At 41.6% G+C, this 21439-nt stretch overlaps 1 protein-coding gene across 1 annotated transcript in view; it reads right to left on the bottom strand.

The window, feature by feature from the left end:
- Window positions 1-237: 237 nt before the first annotated feature.
- Window positions 238-21439, bottom strand: part of cngb3.1 (cyclic nucleotide gated channel subunit beta 3, tandem duplicate 1) — a 37583-nt gene continuing 16381 nt past the window's right edge. Inside the window, exons 6-18 of the mRNA XM_021622349.3 lie at window positions 15126-15334; window positions 14701-14751; window positions 14371-14457; window positions 14032-14096; window positions 12319-12441; window positions 11854-11995; window positions 11458-11617; window positions 11176-11273; window positions 10970-11053; window positions 2764-2882; window positions 2243-2395; window positions 1926-2076; window positions 238-581 (exon numbers count right to left, since the gene is read on the bottom strand). Coding sequence (XP_021478024.2) covers window positions 549-581; window positions 1926-2076; window positions 2243-2395; window positions 2764-2882; window positions 10970-11053; window positions 11176-11273; window positions 11458-11617; window positions 11854-11995; window positions 12319-12441; window positions 14032-14096; window positions 14371-14457; window positions 14701-14751; window positions 15126-15334 — 1475 coding nt within the window. The 3' untranslated portion in view covers window positions 238-548. The remainder of the gene's footprint in view (window positions 582-1925; window positions 2077-2242; window positions 2396-2763; window positions 2883-10969; window positions 11054-11175; window positions 11274-11457; window positions 11618-11853; window positions 11996-12318; window positions 12442-14031; window positions 14097-14370; window positions 14458-14700; window positions 14752-15125; window positions 15335-21439) is intronic.

Below are 21439 nucleotides of genomic sequence, written 5' to 3'. Positions count from 1 at the left end.
TGTGTGTCTCATCTTTCTTAGGTGGAAAAAAAAGTTTGCTGCTTCAACTTGTTTTTTTTTAATGTTACATTGATTCCGTAGGATTCTAAGGTTGCGTTTACAAAGGCAGCTCAATTCTTAATTTCATTAATTGGTCTTTTGACCAATCAGATCAGCTCAAAAAAAGTATCTGATGTGATTGGAAAAAAGATCGTAATTGGGCTCGTTAACTGAAATTAAAAAGATAAGACACTGTAGTTGTAGTAAACATTTTAATAATTTTATGAAAAGTACTATTTACAGTGTACAAAGTTTAACATGCTGGTATTCTCCATCATATTGGCTAACAGCACAGAGATCAGAACTCACTGACTAATTAAAGCATAATAAATTGTCAACAACGCACGCAAAATTTGGTTCTGAGATCAATCGAAACAAAAATATTTCTGACACATTGCTAAACGTTTTTGCTGCGGTGTGTACTAATGAATACACTCCAGTGCAGTAGAGGAATATAAACAAAGATGGCGGATCCAAGTAAAGGATCAGATGTCTCACCCTCTACTCTTTTACTTCCCCTGCTGCTCCTTCGCTTGTGCAGCCTGGAAAGAAAGAGAACATGAACCTCAGTCATAGATATTTCTACTGTAGGTAGCCTTTATCCTTATAAATCAAATACTGTATGAGTTCTAAGAGTTGATCACCTAAGCCAGATCGCATCTACAGTGCCGTGAAAAGGTATTTGTCCCCTTTCTGATTTTCTTTATACTGGATGTTATCAGATCTTCAACCAAAACCTAATATTAAAGGGAACCAGAGTTTACAAATAACAAGAAAATGGATACCTATTTTATTAACAAAGTTAGGCATCACCCAATTCCCCTGTGTGAAAAAGTAATTGCCACCTTTAGCTGCAATCACTGCAACCAAATGCTTCCTGTAGTTGTTGATTAGTTTCTCACATCACTGTGGAGGAATTTTGGCCCAATCTTGCATGCAGAACTGCTGTAACTCAGCGACATGTGGTTTTCAAGTCCTGTCACAACCTCTCAATTGGGATTAGGTTTGGACTTTGTGTGTTTTGGATCATTGTCTTGCTGCATGACCCAGCTGCGCTTCAGCTCACAGACGGATTGGTCCCATTATGCCTGGCGAAAACCAAACACTGCATTCCACAGTAAACCTTTTATACCAACGGTCAGGCATGCTGGTGTTGTGTGATGGTTTGGGGATGCTTCGTTGCCTCAGGACCTGGACGACTTGCCTAACAGAGCAGAATTCATGGTTCCTTCTATATCAGAGAATTCTACAGGAGAATGTCAGGCCGTAAAACAAAAGTCTACATGAAAATGGTTAAAAAGCAACACATTTGATGTTTTGGAATGGCCTAGTCTAAATCCAGACCTAATCCCAATTGAGATGTTGTGGCAGGACTTGAAACGAGCAGTTCATGCTTAAACCCACATGTTGCTGAATTAAAGCAATTCTACATGGAAGAGTGTGTCAGAATTCCTCCACAACAACGTGAGAGACTGATCAACAACTACAAGAAGCGTTTGGTTGGAGTCATTGCCGGTAAAGGTGGCCCAACCAGTTAGTGAGTGTAAGAGTTACTTTTTTCACACAAGGGAATTGAGTGTTGCATAACTTTGTTTATGAAATAAGTGTTATTTGTTCACTCAGGTTCCCTTTATCTAATGTTATGTTTTAGTTGAAGATCTGATAACATTCCATATCAAAAATATGCTAAATTAGAAAGGGGGCTAATACTTTTTCACAGCACTGTATCCCGGTAACAGTGCTCAACTTGGGGGTGCATGCCCTCAATATTGAACACAGTCTGGTCGACAACAGGGGCATGCTGCAATGTCGAGCTATAGCTTGTTAGTGGGTGCTCTGTCGTAGTGCGTAATAATAATGTAAAGGGAGCTGTAGCTGAACTGTACCTTGAGTTTCTCCAAGAAGCCTCCTTTGCCAAAGCCTCCAAAGATGCGCGCCATTTTAGGAGTGGGGGGTTTGGGTCCAAACAGCGCCATTCCTTTCGTCTTGTCAACCTCACCCTTAGCACCAGCTGGACCCTTCGCCTTCATCAGTTTCCTTTCAGAGCAGACTCACAACAGTCAACAATCTCAGAGACACAACGATCACAATCTTGCAGAGCGGTTGATTAAAAACACAGAACTTGATTTAATTCTGGTAAGTCTAACTTTGCTCATTCTTAGTATAGGTCTCATACAATAGCTAGCTCACGCAAAGAACTTACCTTCCTTTCTTGGCCAGCACTCTCTGGGAATTTGGGTAGTGGACCAAGATATCAACCAGGTCTTTCTTATCCAGGACAAAAAGGTTGACGAAGCCATGAGCTTTTACGTTAGCAGTCCTTCTGTTCCCGCCATCTTTGGCAGACTGTAGCAGACTGAGGAAGAGCACCGATTCAGAGCTCTGAAGATCCTCGACCAACACTCACACTTAGAAATTAATCTGTAATAGTAACCCACTGGGCACAGACAACAGTTCAACATCTGATTTTGATTTACATTTGTTTGTATTGTCAACTAATGTGAATTTGCCGAAGAAAAAAAAATATATATATATTCCCTTACATTGACTTTAAAAAATATATATAATCAGTTTTCTATGTTGATTCAAGGTCAATCACATAGATTCTTTGGGTTGAAATGACTTGGAAACGAACTTCGATTCAACCAGTTTTTGCCCAGTGGGAAGCTCTTCTACTGGAGGTTAATATTATTACATTGGAATATTGTATTGTAATGAAAATACCTGATTTCTCCAAACACACAGCCGGCCTTCAGCGTCACAAACACAATGGAGTTATCTGGTCCACCAACCACCTGCACCTCTCCACCCTTTATGATGTACATCTCTTTACCAATGTCACCCTACAGAAGAAAACGATCAAACAGAACACAGATTGGAAAATGTAAACTCACCAAAAAAAGAAGCGTCCTCTCACTGTGAACTGCGTTTATTTTCAGCAAACTTGTGTAAATATTTGTATGAACATAAGATTCACAACTGAGACATACACTGAACAAGTTCCACAGACATGTGCCTAACAGAAATTGAATAATGTGTCCCTGAACATGGGGGATCAAAATCCAAAGTAACAGTCAGTATCTGGTGTGGCCACCAGCTGCATTAAGTACTGCAGTGCATCTCCTCCTCATGGACTGCACCAGATTTTCCAGTTCTTGCTGTGATATGTTACCCCACTCTTTCACCAAGGCACCTGAAAGTTCCCGGACATTTCTGGGGGGAATGGCCCTAGCCCTCACCCTCCGATCTAACAGGTCCCAGATGTACTCAATGGGATTGAGATCCGGGCTCTTCGCTGGCCATGGAGGAACACTGACATTCCTGTCTTGCAGGAAATCACACACAGAACGAGCAGTATGGCTGGTGGCATTGTCATGCTGGAGGGTCATGTCAGGATGAGCCTGCAGGAAGGGTACCACATGAGGGAGGAGGATGTTTTCCCTGTAACGCACAGCTTTGAGATTGCCTGCGATGACAACAAGCTCAGTCTGATGATGCTGTGACACATTGCCCCAGACCATGACGGACTCTCCACCTCAAAATCCAACCATCACCCCTGGTGAGACAAAACAGCAACTCGTCAGTGAAGAGCATTTTTTGCCAGTCCTGTCTGGTCCAGCAACGGTGGGTTTGTGCCCATAGGCGACGTTGTTGCTGGAGATGTCTGGCTTACAACAGGCCTACAAACCCTCAGTCCAGCCTTTCTCAGCCTATTATGGACAGTCTGAGCACTGATGGAGGGATTGTCCGTTCCTGGTGTAACTTGGGCAGTCGATGTTGCCATCCTGTACCTGTCCCGCAGCTGTGATGTTTGGATGTACCGATCCTGTGCAGGTGTTGTTACACGTGGTCTGCCACTGCGAGGGCGATCAGCTGTCCATCCTGTCTCCATGTAGCTCTGTCTTAGGTGTCTCACAGTACTTCCATTGTAATTTCTTGCCCTGGCCACATCTGCAGTCCTCATGCCTCCTTGCAGCATTCCTAAGGCACGTTCACGCAGATGAGCAGGGACCCTGGGAATCTTTCTTTTGGTGTTTTTCAGAGTCAGTAGAAAGGCCTCTTTAGTGTCCTACGTTTTCATAACTGTGACCTTAATTGCCTACCGTCTGTAAGCTGTTAGTGTCTTAACAACAGTTCCACAGGTGCATGTTCATTAATTGTTTATGGTTCATTGAACAAGCATGGGAAACAGTGTTTAAACTCTTTACAATGAAGGTTTGGGAAGCTATTTGGATTTTTATGAATTATCTTTGAAAGACAGGGTCCTGAGTTTAGTTTAAAATCACAGGGTGACGTATTGGACCTTTAAAAAGGAATAGGCCCCTCCCTCATGGAAGGAAGCCATCATAACTGTCATACCAAAAGAGGGTAAAGACAAAGAACATATCAGTAATTATAGGCCAATCTCGATTTTGAATTATGACTATAAGCTATACACCTCGGTTATTACCAAGAGACTTGAAACCTTTATCGGATCAAATTGAGTTGGACCAAACTGGGTCTATTAGAGGCCGTCAAACCCAAGATAACTACATATCATAAATAAGAGAATGCACTTATTGGTCCATTTAGATGCAGAAAAGGCATTTAGCGTTAATTTTACTTATATCAAGTTTTAGAGAGATTTGGCTTTAAAAAGGACGCAATCAAATATTTTAAAAACATTTGTCATTAAAGTGAATGGCCATTTGACAAATAAAATAACTTTACAATGTGGCACACGTCAGGGATGTTGCACCTCATCTGAGTTATTGCCTTGTACATTGAGCAGAGTGATAAAGCAAAATTATGATTTTCAAGGTATTAGCATCATAGAGCATAAAATTGACTGACCCTAACACTTGCTTCCCAAAACTAATGAACATTCTGGAAGAATATGCCATCAGGGCATGGACAAGGTGTCGAAAGCGTTCCACAGGGATGCTGGCCCATGTTGACGCCAAGTCACAAGGTCTGAGTCTAAAATCGAGTCCCAAGTAAAATGGGTCTAGACTCAAGTCAAGTCCAAGTCGTGCATTCTAAGAGCAAGCCTCTAAAAAAAAATCCATACATGCAAGGACTTGTTCAACTACAAACTTTTGTCAATTTATTGAGTCTGCCAGACAGCCCTTTTCATTACTTTGTCTATAACACATTTTAATTATGTAATTGTAAAATAGGGACCCCAGGACCATACAATTACCCAATTGGCAATTACAACCAATAAACTGGTTCTGCAATGTAAAATGCCATTTCCACATCCATTGTTACATTGGTATATTAAGTCTTAAATCAGACTAAATTATTATTATCAGGGCTTGACTTGGGCTGAAATAGGTGCAGGGTGCCTGTACTGTTTATATTTAGGTTCAGGAGCTCCACAATTCTTTTGAGCTAATATTCTATAAGACGAACAGGAGTTCAAGCAGTAGAACATTTGAGGTGGCTGTACTCAGCTCTGATGAGGGACTGCCCAAGTCAAGCACTGATTATTAATGATATTCCAACATCATGCATATACGAAATAATCATTTTATCTTATTCAACGACTCCAACGTGTGGAGTGCAGTCCACATAGCCTATTACACGCTCTTATTACGCACAACCAGAATGACAGAGACATAGGACACAGAACTCTGACATAACCCGGGAAATATGAACAAAGAAAACTAAAACATTGAATTTAATAAACAGAACTTCTACCACCATGAGTCTTGTGAACATTCATGTGCAGAATAAACATTGTGCCCACTGAGGGTAAGAAATGGTTGGCTACATAACACTATCGTATGCCTATCAAACAGAAATGTCTGAGTTGCAGTAAACTGTACGGGGATGGAATGATGAAACGCCAGCAGTTATTGTAGTATGAGATGGAATATAGATTTACCACATGGGGCCGCCCTATGCATTTTAAATGTGTGAGAGCAAGCATTTCAACAAGAGAAAAAAAGCACTCTCCACTGGCGGTAGTTTGGAGAGCGCAAGTTAAGAGCCGCGCCTATGGTACGTCTTCGGCACAGTAATACACTATATATATAAAAGTATGTGGACACCTTTTCAAATTAGTGGATTGAGCTATTTCAGCCACACCCGTTGCATAAAATTGAGCACAAAGCCATGCAGTCTCCATAGACAAACATTGGAAGTAGAATGGCCTTACTGAAGAGCTCAGTGACTTTCAGTGTGGCACTGTCATAGGATGCCACCTTTCCAACAAGTCAGTTTGTCAAATTTCTGCCCTGCTAGAGCTTCCCCGGTAAACTGGAAGTGCTGTTATTGTGAAGTGGAAAGTCTGGGAGCAACAATGTCTCAGCCTTAAAGTGGTAGGCCACACAAGCTCATAGAACGTGACTGCCGAGTGTTGAAGCGCATAGCGCGTAAAAATCGTCTTTTCTCGGTTGCAACATTCACCACCAAGTTCTAAACTGCCTCTGGAAGCAACGTCAGCACATTAACTGTTTGTCAGGAGCTTCATGAAATTGGTTTCCATGGCCGAGCAGCCGTACACAAGCCTAAGATCAGCATGCGCAATGCCAAGCATAGGCTGGAGTGGTGTAAAGCGTGCCACCATTAGACTCTGGAGCAGTGGCTCTGAGTCTAATGGTGACTAATCTGTGTTTGGCAGATGCCAAGAAAACGAATGCCAACTGTAAAGTTTGGTGGAAGAGGAATACTGGTCTGGGGCTATTTTTCATGGTTCTGGCATGGGGGAAATCTTAACACTACAGCTTACAATGACATTCTAGACGATTTTATGCTTCTAACTTTGTGGCAACAGTTTGGGGAAGGCCCTTTCCTGTTTCAGCATGACAATGCCCCTGTGCACAAAGCGAGGTCCATACAGAAATGGATTGTCGAGGTCAGTGTGGAAGAACTTAACTGGCATGCACAGTGCCTTGACCTCAACCCCATCGAACACCTTTGGGATGAATTGGAATGCTGACTGCCTAATCGCCCAACATCTGTGCCTGACCTCACTAATGGTCTAGTGGCTGAATGGAAGCAAGTCCCCGCAGCAATGTTCCAACATCTAGTGGAAAGCCATCCCAGAAGAGTGGAGGCAGTTATAGCAGCAAACTGTAAACTGACCAACTCCATATTAATTTTGTAATGAGATGGTCATGTTGTGTAATTCATTTTTTTTAAATCCAAATGCAAGCTTCATAAGTAAATTATCAATTTCAAGCAATTGTTACATACCAAAATATCAGTAGACCTATGCTAGTAATCGTTGCCCAATTGCTGATGAGCTTGCAAAGTAAACAGCTAATTTTCAAGTTGGCTGGATGTCCTTTGGTGGTGGACTATTGTTGATACACACTGGGAACTGTTGAGTGTGAAAAACCCTGCAACGTTGCAGTTCTTGACACAACCACCATACCCTGTTCAAAGGAATTTAAATATTTTGTCTTGCCCATTCACCCTCTGAATGGCACGCATACACAATGTCTCAATTGTCTCAAGGCTTATAAAACCCTCCTACCCTTCATCTACACTTATTGAAATGGATTGAACAAGTGACAATAAGGGATCATAGCTTTCACCTGGTTAGTCTATGTAATGAAAGGAGCAGGTGTTCATAATGTTTTGCACACTCAGTGTTTATCACAAATTATCCTAAATATTCCTGAAAATATACAGTAGAAAGATGGTCCCTTCTTCATTTAGATTTCAGCTCTATAATAGAGACAGTTGAATTCATATTTTCCCCAGATTGCTTTACCTATTCCAGTCTCTATCAGTTGCAGTCCCCCTGAAACAATTAATATCACAGTACATTTGGAGGTAACCAAGGATTAGATATTACACTCTTCAGCTCCCTAAAGACAAAGGGGATGGCACTACCTAATCTTAGGGAATATTACTTAGCTGCACAATTTAGGCCAATAGTGTGTTGGTGTGACACAATACAGTGCTATATGGAAAGATATTGAGGCTGCCGTTCAAGGTCGCCCAATCCAGTCTGTAGCTGGGGATAAAGACACATTTGGGACATTAACAGGAATGTTGAAATGGTTTGCGTTTTGATCCAAAATTTAAACCAGGTATCTATGATTTTTTTTCAATAAGGAATGGCCTGAGAGAGGCATTACAGAACTTTGTAACATTGTAGAAGATGGAGCTTTCTTAGGTTTTCAGAATTTAAAAGGAGAAATATGGCATGGAAAACCAAGATTTCTTCAGATACTTACAGTTAAGGGATTATTTTGAAGAAGAGAGAAATGTATTCTTCAATACCAAACCAAATATGACTAACCATGTGATTTGAAATGCATATAAATCAGGCAATGTCCAAGATAATCTCTTTACTTTGTCATGGCCAGATAGCCTCTAGAAAAGACTCAACTCTTTATATTAAAGTAAAATTGGGAAAAGGAACGGAATATAGACATCTCAGAGGAAGACTGGGACAATAGATGCAGTACTCAATGTACTTCTACAAACTCAAGAACATGGAGAGAGTTTTGTTGGAAAAAAATATTGGCTTTTTTTTTTATCACTCCTAGAATGAAAAGTCAACAGCTAGGCATACAACAGCCATGCTGGCGGCTGTGGGACCATGTGGATGCTAACCACACCCATTGTTTTGGGGAATTTCAGAAGATGTCATTGTTTTTGGGATTATGTGTGTTCGGTGTCAAAAGATGTCCTAGTATATGAAGTCCCTAGAACTGCAATATACCTTGGTAAGGTTCCAGAGAATGTGATGGGCAGTGACAGATACCTGATAAAAGTGATCCTTGCTGCAATTAGAAAAGCCATCACCAGGAACTGGTATAAAGTAGAAGCCCAAAATGTTAAGAATGGCAAAGTATAATCCAATAAATCTTTAATATGGAAAGCTTGACATGTGCTTTAAGACTCCAAAAACCTGTATTTGAAAGTAACTGGGACAAATGGATATTCACAAACCAGTAAGACCTGATTTACTAATATCTTGTTAACAATACAACTCTCTATACCTTATATATTATTCAGTATGTATTGGATGGCATCTTCTGTTTGCTTTTATTTATTCTTCAGTTTCATTGTTTCTGTTGCTTTTTTCTCTGTATTATTTTGAAAAAGACTCAAATCCAAGTCAGTGGAGGCTGCTGAGTGGAGAACGGCTCATAATAATGGTTGGAATGGAGCGAATGGAATGACATCAAACACATGGAAACCATGTGTTTTATGTATTTCATACCGTTCCACCTATTCCGCTCCAGCCATTACCATGAGCCCATCCTCCCCAATTAACATGCCACCAACCTCCAAGTGTATAAAGTGTATGAAGAAAATACAGTGCCTTGCGAAAGTATTCGGCCCCCTTGAACTTTGCGACCTTTTGCCACATTTCAGGCTTCAAACATAAAGATAAAACTGTATTTTTTTGTGAAGAATCAACAACAAGTGGGACACAATCATGAAGTGGAACGACATTTATTGGATATTTCAAACTTTTTTAACAAATCAAAAACTGAAAAATTGTGTGTGCAAAATTATTCAGCCCCCTTAAGTTAATACTTTGTAGCGCCACCTTTTGCTGCGATTACAGCTGTAAGTCGCTTGGGGTATGTCTCTATCAGTTTTGCACATCGAGAGACTGACATTTTTTCCCATTCCTCCTTGCAAAACAGCTCGAGCTCAGTGAGGTTGGATGGAGAGCATTTGTGAACAGCAGTTTTCAGTTCTTTCCACAGATTCTCGATTGGATTCAGGTCTGGACTTTGACTTGGCCATTCTAACACCTGGATATGTTAATTTTTGAACCATTCCATTGTAGATTTTGCTTTATGTTTTGGATCATTGTCTTGTTGGAAGACACATCTCCGTCCCAGTCTCAGGTCTTTTGCAGACTCCATCAGGTTTTCTTCCAGAATGGTCCTGTATTTGGCTCCATCCATCTTCCCATCAATTTTAACCATCTTCCCTGTCCCTACTGAAGAAAAGCAGGCCCAAACCATGATGCTGCCACCACCATGTTTGACAGTGGGGATGGTGTGTTCAGCTGTGTTGCTTTTACGCCAAACATAACGTTTTGCATTGTTGCCAAAAAGTTCAATTTTGGTTTCATCTGACCAGAGCACCTTCTTCCACATGTTTGGTGTCTCTCCCAGGTGGCTTGTGGCAAACTTTAAACAACACTTTTTATGGATATCTTTAAGAAATGGCTTTCTTCTTGCCACTCTTCCATAAAGGCCAGATTTGTGCAATATACGACTGATTGTTGTCCTATGGACAGAGTCTCCCACCTCAGCTGTAGATCTCTGCAGTTCATCCAGAGTGATCATGGGCCTCTTGGCTGCATCTCTGATCAGTCTTCTCCTTGTATGAGCTGAAAGTTTAGAGGGATGGCCAGGTCTTGGTAGATTTGCAGTGGTCTGATACTCCTTCCATTTCAATATTATCGCTTGCACAGTGCTCCTTGGGATGTTTAAAGCTTGGGAAATCTTTTTGTATCCAAATACGGCTTTAAACTTCTTCACAACAGTATCTCGGACCTGCCTGGTGTGTTCCTTGTTCTTCATGATGCTCTCTGTGCTTTTAACGGACCTCTGAGACTATCACAGTGCAGGTGCATTTATACGGAGACTTGATTACACACAGGTGGATTGTATTTATCATCATTAGTCATTTAGGTCAACATTGGATCATTCAGAGATCCTCACTGAACTTCTGGAGAGAGTTTGCTGCACTGAAAGTAAAAGGGCTGAATAATTTTGCACGCCCAATTTTTCCGTTTTTGATTTGTTAAAAAAGTTTGAAATATCCAATAAATGTCGTTCCACTTCATGATTGTGTCCCACTTGTTGTTGATTCTTCACAAAAAAATATAGTTTTATATCTTTATGTTTGAAGCCTGAAATGTGGCAAAAGGTCGCAAAGTTCAAGGGGGCCGAATACTTTCGCAAGGCACTGTACATATTGAGTATATTATGCAACAGTGACAATCCCATACACTCACCTTCTTCACCACAAAGTCCCCAGGTAGATATATAATAGACTTGAGCCTCAGCAACATGTCTACCAACATCTGCTTATCACAGCCCTTGGGAATAGAGACATTGAGAAAACAGTCAGATAACATTTAGCCAATGTTCAGAGGGTGATGCAGGTGGGCTGTTAGTTGCCTGTTGGCATAATGACATGTTCATTTCCACCTATATTTACCTGAAAAAGAGCAATTTTATCAAAGGTGGCAAAGTTTACATCCACACCAATGGCTGTTCTCATTACAAGAGGCATCTGCTCCAGCAGTACAGACTCGTCTGGAGAGAGAGTAGGGAGAGATGTTAGAGGAAGAAACATTTTTTCAAGACATTACTACAGAGCAAATGTACACCATGTGAATTGATGATTTGCCATAAAATGACATTTTAACGTTATTTACAGCACAATTATGACAGCATGGAGTCAAGATGAATTTATTCCCCACTATTATTTATTGCTTACCCAGCATTCCCTGGGCGTCCCAGGTGTAGTTGTACCAGGTGCGTACTCTGTTCTGCACCAAGTCGGGGATGGTGAAAGTGTTCATGTATTCCACACAGCCGTCCATGGAGGCCCGGAAATATGTCTGGCCCTGCGTGGCAGCCCCGATGACATCTCTCATCTGTACCAGAAGAAACCAATGAAATACTTTCAATCCAGGACCACACAACAAACCAGTGTTGGGGTCAATTCCAGAATGACATTTTAGTCCATTTCCTCATTTAAAAGAAATTTGATTTGCAATGTCAGTTGACTTCCTGAATTGAAATGGAATTTACCACAATCATAATTGTTACAAGAGGATGGCTGCCTCTTGCCTGGATTGCATTCTGCATGTCTTTAGAAGTGATGCTGTACCTGTCCAATCAAACTGGAGAACACAAAGACACCAGTAAAGAAGTTGGTCATCTGGAAACAGATCTCAAACACAGTGCCAGGCTCAGGAAGACCCCCGATGTTGATCAGACTACGAACAGCGAAGTAATAACAACGCAGGTACCTGTGGGAAGGAAGACGGTTACTCAAACCCCTAATCCACAGTGAAGGCAATGGAGACACTGGTTTAGGGAAAACTACATATTGAGAAACTGTAACAGAAGTCTCGGAGACAAGAGACTATATTGGAAGTATAGAACATTTTACTCCTCAGGATGCAAAATTCTGTTAATTTCCTCAAAATCCCCAGGTTTTACCAGAAGTCCCAGTTGGAATATTCCCAAAATCAGGAGAGAATAAGCAGGACAGCTGGAGTCCTCTTACCAGGATTTCTGGAAAACCTGGCAAATCTGAAACCCTATATACTCTACACAATAAAATACGTACGCGGTTCCATCTCCATCGTAGACCCATTTGGAGGTGCCGATGCCAAGGTACACTGACGCCACATAGTAGAAACAGGCATTGAGATGGAGCATGTACAGCAGGTAGCCAGTAGTTCGACCAACTCTGAATAAACGCAGGGAAGAAGAAGTCTTAGATAACGGTTTTCTGTTGCGGCTCTGCTAAAGCTACAGTATTCTAGCATCCTCCATTCATCCTGTATCATCATTTTCAGAATTTATTACCATCGTTCATCACACATCTAACTAGACTATGCCACATAGCAGACACTTCCATTTTATAGATTTGGAAAAAAAGTCACATCTGAAATTATTCGCACCCTTGATAAAGATGTCAAGGAGGAGGAATATCTGTACCAAACTTTAAAATGTATTTCCAGGCGCTAGCATTTTACCCCATCCTGAATTGGTTTAGAAATTATTATTCTGCCCCCTGGTGTCTCCTATTGCCCTGGAACAGGTGGTCTTCACTGATATATCCCTTAAGAGTGTAAACTACACTTTGGTCCTATTACTGCTCACACAATTTCCATTTGGTGCCACATTGTAACTTTTATAACATTGCAATGTAACTGGACATCAAAATGGCATTCCCATACTCCAATATTGGCTTGCAATCTGGAGGGCAGTCTTTTGCATTCCCCCCCATTGTTCCAAATGTGGAGTCCATACCCTTACCAATATCATGGACAGTGATGGTTTGAGAACATTCCAAGATTTGAAAGATACAGTGCCTTGCGAAAGTATTCGGCCCCCTTGAACTTTGCGACCTTTTGCCACATTTCAGGCTTCAAACATAAAGATATAAAACTGTATTTTTTTGTGAAGAATCAACAACAGGTGGGACACAATCATGAAGTGGAACGACATTTATTGGATATTTCAAACTTTTTTAACAAATCAAAAACTGAAAAATTGGGCCTGAGAGCAACCAACAAATATAAACGGCTGAAGTTTGTTAAACACCATTGGCACATAGATTGGAACTGGGTGCTGTGGTCAGACGACGCACACCAGTGGTGGGTTTGGCCTCAATAGGAGGATACATATGCAGAAAATAACCTCATACTTACTGTAAACATGGTGGTGGATCATTTATGTTATGGGGCTGCTTTCCTTCTACTGGTCCTGGGGCCCTTGTTAAGGTCAACAGCATCATGAACTCTACCAAGTACGAGGACATTTTAGCCTAAACAACATGGTCGTCTCTGCCAGGAGGCTGAAACTTGGCCACAAGTGGATCTTCCAGCAAGACAATGACTCCAACCACACATCAAAATATACAAAATGGTTAATTGACCACAAAATCAACATTTTGCAAAGGCCATCTCAGTCTCCGGACTTGAACCCCATTGAAAACCTGTGATTTGAATTGAAGAGGGCAGTCCATAAGCGCAGACGAAGGAAATCAAGGTTCTGGAAAGATTCTGTATGGAGGAATGATCTAAAATCCCTCCCAGTGTGTTCTTCAATATCATAAAACATTATAGGAAAAAGCTAAGTGCCGTTATCCTTGCAAAGTTTCAATAATTTTGACACCCATCTTATATTTTCCCCTGAGCAATTGTATTAGAATAAAATATATATTTCCCTTTTTTTGCATACAATATACCTCAGTATATTCATAAAATATTTTATACAGTATTCTTTATTAAGAGTGCCAGTAATTTTGGATGTGACTGTTTGATGAGAATACCTCCAGATGTAAGCCTTGGCCATGATACTCTCAAGCCGATCGCTGAACTCGAAAAACATGTCTATCTGTGGAACGAAAGCCAGAAAAACATTGGTACAGTAAATGTCATGAGAGAACAAAAGGAAACAAATTGCATCTATCATCAGATATCCATCATTATATTTTTAAACAGAGTCAGCATACGTCAAAGCTTCATAGATGTGTATGCACGTTGTTCCCCAAACACTATCTAATGTCACCCTCTAGTCTAATGTAATATATAGCAATTTAATAAAATGTAATAAAAGATGAAGAATGAAACATATCATGTTTGGTGATAAAGATAACTGCAGTCTCTACCCTCAGTAGACGGTTGAGTCTGTATAAAGCAGAGAATCCAAACGGGATACCGAGCAGTTCGAATGGGATGATGCTGATCATATCCAACTGCCCCAACAGAAAGAAAGGTTAGGTGGAAATAATACACTCAACTTGAAACAAGTACAACATATCTACAGTACAGTACATGGTCTGGATATTTCTATATCAACATGTGTGATATGTTACTTGAATCATGCCTCGAAGTGGAATGAACAATGTTACACACAGTGCATCTCTGTATAGTATAATATACGCAGAGTGAATACCATCAACAAGGTGAAAGTGAGAAATGATGAAATAAGAGCTCACGTTAAACCTCGAAATCTCTCGATAATGTAGCTTCGTCACAGTCCGGTCTTTCTGAAATATAACATGAAGTCTTATCTACCTGCATGTTTCTCTACATTACGGTGGAATTGTTGCCTAAGAATAGAATAGATGTTAGAAGTACATAAAACTTGTGTGTGTGAACACAGACGCAGAAACACACACAAACACACCAGCGGATGCTGCTGATTGGAGAACGGCTCATAATAATGACTGGAATGGAATAAATTGAATGGTATAAAAAAACATGGTTTTCATGAGTTTGATACCATTCCATCGTACTGCATTCCAGCCATTATTATGAGCCGTTCTCTCCTCAGCGGCCTCCACTCTCTCTCACACACACACACACACACACACGCAATATCAAGACCTTCATCTCTCTAGTGATATTTAGAATGACTTACAATAATGTCTCCTCCTTTCACAAACTGCAGTCGGGGTTGCCAGAGGACGATATCTATGACATTGACACTGTCTGCAAGAATGTCAGCAAATATCCAGAAAGGAACGGACACTGGAGTGTGGATGGGAAAGACCAAACGAACCGGTGTAAACCAAGCGTTGTAGTTGAATGCCAAACTTACAAGTGTTATCCAAGCAATATACTTGCGATCTAGAGAAGGAGAGAGAAAAACAGATACAGAGAAAGAAAATGAATGAACAAATGTTAAAGAAGCCAAAATGCACTGTGTAGTCCATACCTCCTCCTGTAGTGTAGTGTGTAGCTGTAGCATAGTGTGCAGCTATAGTGTACTACTGTAGTGTTGTGTGTAGCTGTAGTGTAGTGTGTAGCTGTAGTGTAGTGTGTAACTGTAGTGTAGTGTGTAGCTGTAGTGCAGTGTGTAGCTGTAGTGCAGTGTGTAGCTGTAGTGCAGTGTGTAGCTGTAGTGTAGTGTGTAGCTGTAGTGTATTGTACAGCTTTAGCGTGTAGCTGCAGTGCACAGCTGTAGTGTTTTGTAGTGTGTAGCTGTAACGTGTAGCTGTAGTGTGTAGCTAGTGTAGTGTGTAGAATGTAGCTGTAGTCTGTAACTGCAGTGTAGTGTGTAGCTGTAGTGTGTAACATTAGTGTAGTGTAAGTGTAGTGTGTAAGCGTAGTGTGTAACTTTAGTGTAGCGTGTAGGTGTAATGTGTAGCTGTAGTGTGTAACTGTAGTGCAGTGTGTAGCTGTAGTGTGTAAGTGCTGTGTGTAACTGTAGTGTAGTGTTAATGTAGTGTGTAGCTGTAGTGCAGTGTGTAACTGTAGTGTGTAAGTGTAGTGTGTAACTTCAGTGTAGCGTGTAGGTGTAATGTGTCGCTGTAGTGTAACTGTAGTGCAGTGTGTAGCTGTAGTGAAGTGTGTAGCTGTAGTGTGTAACTGTAGTGGGTAGCTGTAGTGTAGTGTGTAGCTGTAGTGCAGTGTAGTGTGTAGCTGTAGTGTAGTGTGTAACTGTAGTGTAGTGTATAGCTGTAGTGCAGTGTGTAGCTGTGGTGAAGTGTGTAGCTGTAGTGTGTGTGCTGTAGCTGTAGTGTGCAGCTATAGTGTACTACTGTAGTGTTGTGTGTAGCTGTAGTGTAGTGTGTAGCTGTAGTGTAGTGTGTAACTGTAGTGTAGTGTATAGCTGTAGTGCAGTGTGTAGCTGTGGTGAAGTGTGTAGCTGTAGTGTGTAACTGTAGTGGGTAGCTGTAGTGTAGTGTGTAGCTGTAGTGCAGTGTAGTGTGTAGCTGTAGTGTGAGTCTGTAGTGTAGTGTGTAGTTGTTGTGTAGTGTGTAGCTGTTGTGTAGTGTGCAGCTGTTGTGTGCAGCTGTTGTGTGCAGCTGTTGTGTGCAGCTATTGTGTTGTGTGCAGCTGTTGTGTTGTGTGCAGCTGTAGTGTGTAGCTGTAGTGTAATGTGTAGCTTTAGTGCAGTGTGCAACTGTAGTGTGTAACTTTAGCTGTAGTGTGTAACTGTAGTGTTGTGTGTAGCTGTTGTGTAGTGTGCAGCTGTAGTGTGCAGCTGTTGTGCGCAGCTGTTGTGTTGTGTGTAGCTGTAGTGTAGTGTGTAGCTGTAGTGTAATGTGTAGCTTTAGTTTAGTGTGCAACTGTAGTGTGTAACTTTAGCTGTAGTATGTAGCTGTAGTGTAGTGTGTAGCTGAGCGTGTAACTGTAGTGAAGTGTGTAACTGTAGTGTGTAACTGTGGTGTAGTGTGTAGCTGTAGTGTAGTGTTCAGCTGTAGTGTAGTGTTCAGCTGTAGTGTGTAACTTTAGCTGTAGTGTGTAGCTGTAGTGTAGTGTGTAGCTGTAGTGTAGTGTGTAGCGGAGCGTGTAACTGTAGTGAAGTGTGTAACTGTAGTGTGTAGCTGTAGTGTAGTGTTCAGCTGTAGTGTAGTGTTCAGCTGTAGTGTGTAGCTGTAGTGTATAGCTGTAGTGTGTAACTGTAGTGTAGTGTGTAGCTGTAGTGTAGTGTGCAGCTGTAGTGTAACTTTAGCTGTAGTGTGTAGCTGTAGTGTGTAGCTGTGGTGGGTAACTGTAGTGTGTAACTGTAGTGTAGTGTGTAACTGTGGTGTGAAGCTGTGGTGTAGTGTGTAGCTTTAGTGTACAGCTGTAGAGTTGTGTAGTGTGTAGCTGTAGTGCAGTGTGTAGCTGTAGTGATTAACTATAGTATGTAACTGTAGTGTAGTGTGTAACTGTAGTGTGTAACTTTAGCTGTAGTGTGTAGCTGTAGTGTGTTACTTTAGTGTGTAACTGTAGTGCAGTGTGTAACTGTAGTGAAGTGTGCAGCTGTAGTGTGTAACTGTAGTGTAGTGTGTAGCTGTGGTGAAGTGTGCAGCTGTAGTGCGTAACTGTAGTGCACTGCTGTAGTGTTGTGTGTAGATGTAGTGTAGTGTACAGCTGTAGAGTTGTGTAGTGTGTAGTGTGTAGTTGTAGTGAAGTGTGTAGCTGTAGTGTGCAACTGTAGTGTGTAACTGTAGTGTAGTGTGTAACTGTAGTGAAGTGTGCAGCTGTAGTGCGTAACTGTAGTCTACTGCTGTAGTGTTGTGTGTAGATGTAGTGTAGTGTACAGCTGTAGAGTTGTGTAGTGTGTAGCTGTAGTGAAGTGTGTAGCTGTAGTGAAGTGTGTAACTGTGGTGTGTAGCTGTTGTGTAGTGTGTAGCTGTTGTGAGTAACTGTAGTGAAGTGTGTAGCTGTGTGTAGTTTGTAGCTTTAGTGTGTAAGTGTAGTGCAGTGTGTAGCTGTTGTGAAGTGTGTCGCTGTAGTGTGTAACTGTCGTGCAGTGAGTAACTGTACAGTCGTGGCCAAAAGTTTTGAGAATGACACAAGTATTAATTTCCACAAAGTTTGCTGCTTCAGTGTTTTTAGATATTTTTGTCAGTTGTTACTATGGAATACTGAAGTATATTTACAAGCATTTCATGAGTGTCAAAGCCTTTTATTGACGATTACATGAAGTTGATGCGAAGAGTCAATATTTGCAGTGTTGACCCTTCTTTTTCAAGACCTCTGCAATCCGCCCTGACATGCTGTCAATTAACTTCTGGGCCACATCCTGACTGATGGCCGCTCATTCTTGCATAATCAATGCTTGGAGTTTGTCAGAAATTGTGGGTTTTTGTTTGTCCACCCGCCTCTTGAGGATTGACCACAAGTTCTCAAAATATCGATGTTTTGTTCCCTGAGCCTCTTAGTTATCACTTTTGCCTTATGGCAAGTTGCTCCATCATGCTGGAAAAGGCATTGTTAGTCACCAAACTGTTCCTGGATGGTTGGGAGAAGTTGCTCTCGGAGGATGTGTTGGTACCATTCTTTATTCATGACTGTGTTCTTAGGCAAAATTGTGAGTGAGCCCACTGCCTTGGCTGAGAAGCAACCCCACACATGAATGGTCTCAGGATGCTTAACTGTTGGGATGACATAGGACTGATGGTAGTGCTCACCTTGTCTTCTCCAGGCAAGCTTTTTTCCGGATGCACCAAACAATCGGAAACGGGATTCATCAGAGAAAATGACTTTCCCCCAGTCCTCAGCAATCCAATCCCTGTACCTTTTGCAGAATATCAGTTTGTCCCTGATGTTTTTCCAGGAGATAAGTGGCTTCTTTGCTGCCCTTCTTGACACCAGGCCATCCTCCAAAAGTCTTTGCCTCACTGTGCGTGCAGATGCACTCACACCTGCCTGCTGCCATTCCTGAGCAAGCTCTGTACTGGTGGTGCCCCGATCCCGCAGCTGAATCAACTTTAGGAGATGGTCCTGGCGCTTGCTGGACTTTCTTGGGCGCCCTGAAACCTTCTTCACAACAATTGAACCCCTCTCCTTGAAGTTCTTGATGATCCGATAAATGGTTGATTTAGGTGCAATCTTATTGGCAGCAATATCTTTGCCTGTGAAGCCCTTTTTGTGCAAAGCAATGATGACGGCACGTGTTTCCTTTCAGGTAACCATGGCTGACAGAGGAAGAACAATGATTCCAAGCACCACCCTCCTTTTGAAGCTTCCAGTCTGTTATTCGAACTCAATCAGCATGACAGCGTGATCTCCAGCCTTGTCCTCGTCAACACTCACACCTGTGTTAACGAGAGAATCACTGACATGATGTCAGCTGGTCCTTTTATGGCAGGACTGAAATGCAGTGGAAATGTTTTTGGGGGATTCAGTTAATTTGCATGGCAATGAGGGACTTGGCAATTAATCTGATCACTCTTCATAACATTCTGGAGCATATGCAAATTGCCATCATACAAACTGAGGCAGCAGACTGAAAATTATTATTTGTGTCATTCTCAAAACTTTTGGCCACGACTGTTGTGTGTAACTGTAGTGCAGTGTGTAGCTGTTGTTAAGTGTGTAGCTATAGTGTGTAACTGTAGTGTAGTGAGTAACTGTAGTGTGTAATTTTAGCTATAGCGTGTAGCTGTAGTGCCATGTAACTGTAGTGCAGTGTGTAGCTGTAGTGATGTGTGTAACTGTAGTGTGTAGCTGTAGTGCAGTGTGTAGCTGTAGTGTAGTGTGCAGCTGTAGTGTGTAGCTGTAGTGTACAGCTGTGGTGTAGTGTGTAGCTGTAGTGTAGTGTGTAGCTGTAGTGTACTGTGTTGTTGTTGTAGTGTACAGCTGTAGTGTAGTGTGTAGCTGTAGTGTACAGCTGTAGAGTTGTGTAGTATGTAGCTGTAGTGTGTAGCTGTCGTTTAGTTTGTAACTGTAGTTTAGTGTAACTGTAGTGTAGTGTGTAGCTGTAATGTGCAGCTGTTGTGCAGTGTGTATATGTAGTGTAGTGTGTAGCTGTAGTGTGTAGCTGTAGTGTACAGCTGTGGTGTAGTGTGTAGCTGTAGTGTAGTGTGTAGCTGTAGTGTACTGTGTTGTTGTTGTAGTGTACAGCTGTAGTGTAGTGTGTAGCTGTAGTGTACAGCTGTAGAGTTGTGTAGTATGTAGCTGTAGTGTGTAGCTGTCGTTTAGTTTGTAACTGTAGTTTAGTGTAACTGTAGTGTAGTGTGTAGCTGTAATGTGCAGCTGTTGTGCAGTGTGTATATGTAGTGTAGTGTGTAGCTGTAGTGAAGTGTGTGGCTGTAGTGTGTAACTGTAGTGCAGTGTGTAGCTGTTGTGAAGTGTGTAACTAGTATGTAACTGTTGTGGAGTGTGTAACTGTAGTGTGTAACTTTAGCTGTAGTGTGTAGCTATAGTTTAGTGTGTAGCTGTAGTGTAGTGTGCAGCTGTTGTGTAGTGTGCAGCTGTAGTGTGTAGCTGTAGTGTACAGTTGTAGAGTTGTGTAGTATGTAGCAGTAGTGCAGTATGTAGCTGTAGTGTGTAGCTGTCGTTTAGTTTGTAACTGTAGTTTAGTGTGTAACTGTAGTGTCTAACTGTAGTGTAGTGTGTAGCTGTAGTGTGTAGCTGTTGTGCAGTGTGTATCTGTAGTGTAGTGTGTAGCTGTAGTGCAGTGTGTAGCTGTAGTGAAGTGTGTGGCTGTAGTGTGTAACTGTAGTGCAGTGTGTAACTGTAGTGTGTAACTTTAGCTGTAGTGTGTAGCTGTTGTGTGTAACTTTAATGTAATGTGTAACTGTAGTGTGTAACTTTAGTGTAGTGGGTAGCTGTAGTGTGTAACTTTAGTGTAGTGTGTAGTATGTAGCTGAAGTGTGTAACTGTAGTGTGTAACTTTAGTGTAATGTGTAGCTGTAGTGTGTAGCTTTGTAGCTTTAGTGTTACTGTAGTGTGTAGCTGTAGCGTAGTGTGTAACTGTAGTGTGTAGCGTAGTGTGTAACTGTGGTGCAGTGTGTAACTGTAGTGTGTAGCTTTAGTGTTTTACTGTAGTGTAGCTGTAGCTGTAGTGTGTAACTGTAGTGTGTAACTGTAGTGTAGTGTGTAACTGTAGTGTGTAGCAGTTGTGTGTAACTGTAGTGTAACTATAGTGTAGTGTGTAGCTGCTGTGTGGTGAGTAACTGTAGTGTGTAACTGTGGTGCAGTGTGTAACTGTAGTGTGTAGCTTTAGTGTTTTACTGTAGTGTGTAGCTGTAGCATAGTGTGTAACTGTAGTGTGTAGTTCTAGTGTAGTGTGTTGCTATAGTGCAATGTGTTACTGTAGTGTGTAGCTCTAATGTAGTGTGTAGCTGAGATGTAGTATGTGGCTGTAGTGTAGTGTGTAGCTGTCGTGTAGCTGTAGTTAAGTGTGCAGCTGTAGAGTTGTGTGGTGTGTAGCTGTAGTTGTAGTGTAGTGTGCAGCTGTAGAGTTGTGTGGTATGTAGCTGTAGTGTGTAGCTGTAGTGTAGTGTGTTGCTG

The sequence above is a fragment of the Oncorhynchus mykiss genome, chromosome 11, assembly GCF_057628025.1.
Source record: "Oncorhynchus mykiss isolate SJ-2025 chromosome 11, ASM5762802v1, whole genome shotgun sequence".
Classification (NCBI taxonomy): domain Eukaryota; kingdom Metazoa; phylum Chordata; class Actinopteri; order Salmoniformes; family Salmonidae; genus Oncorhynchus; species Oncorhynchus mykiss.
This window is presented reverse-complemented; position numbering and strand designations above follow the sequence as displayed.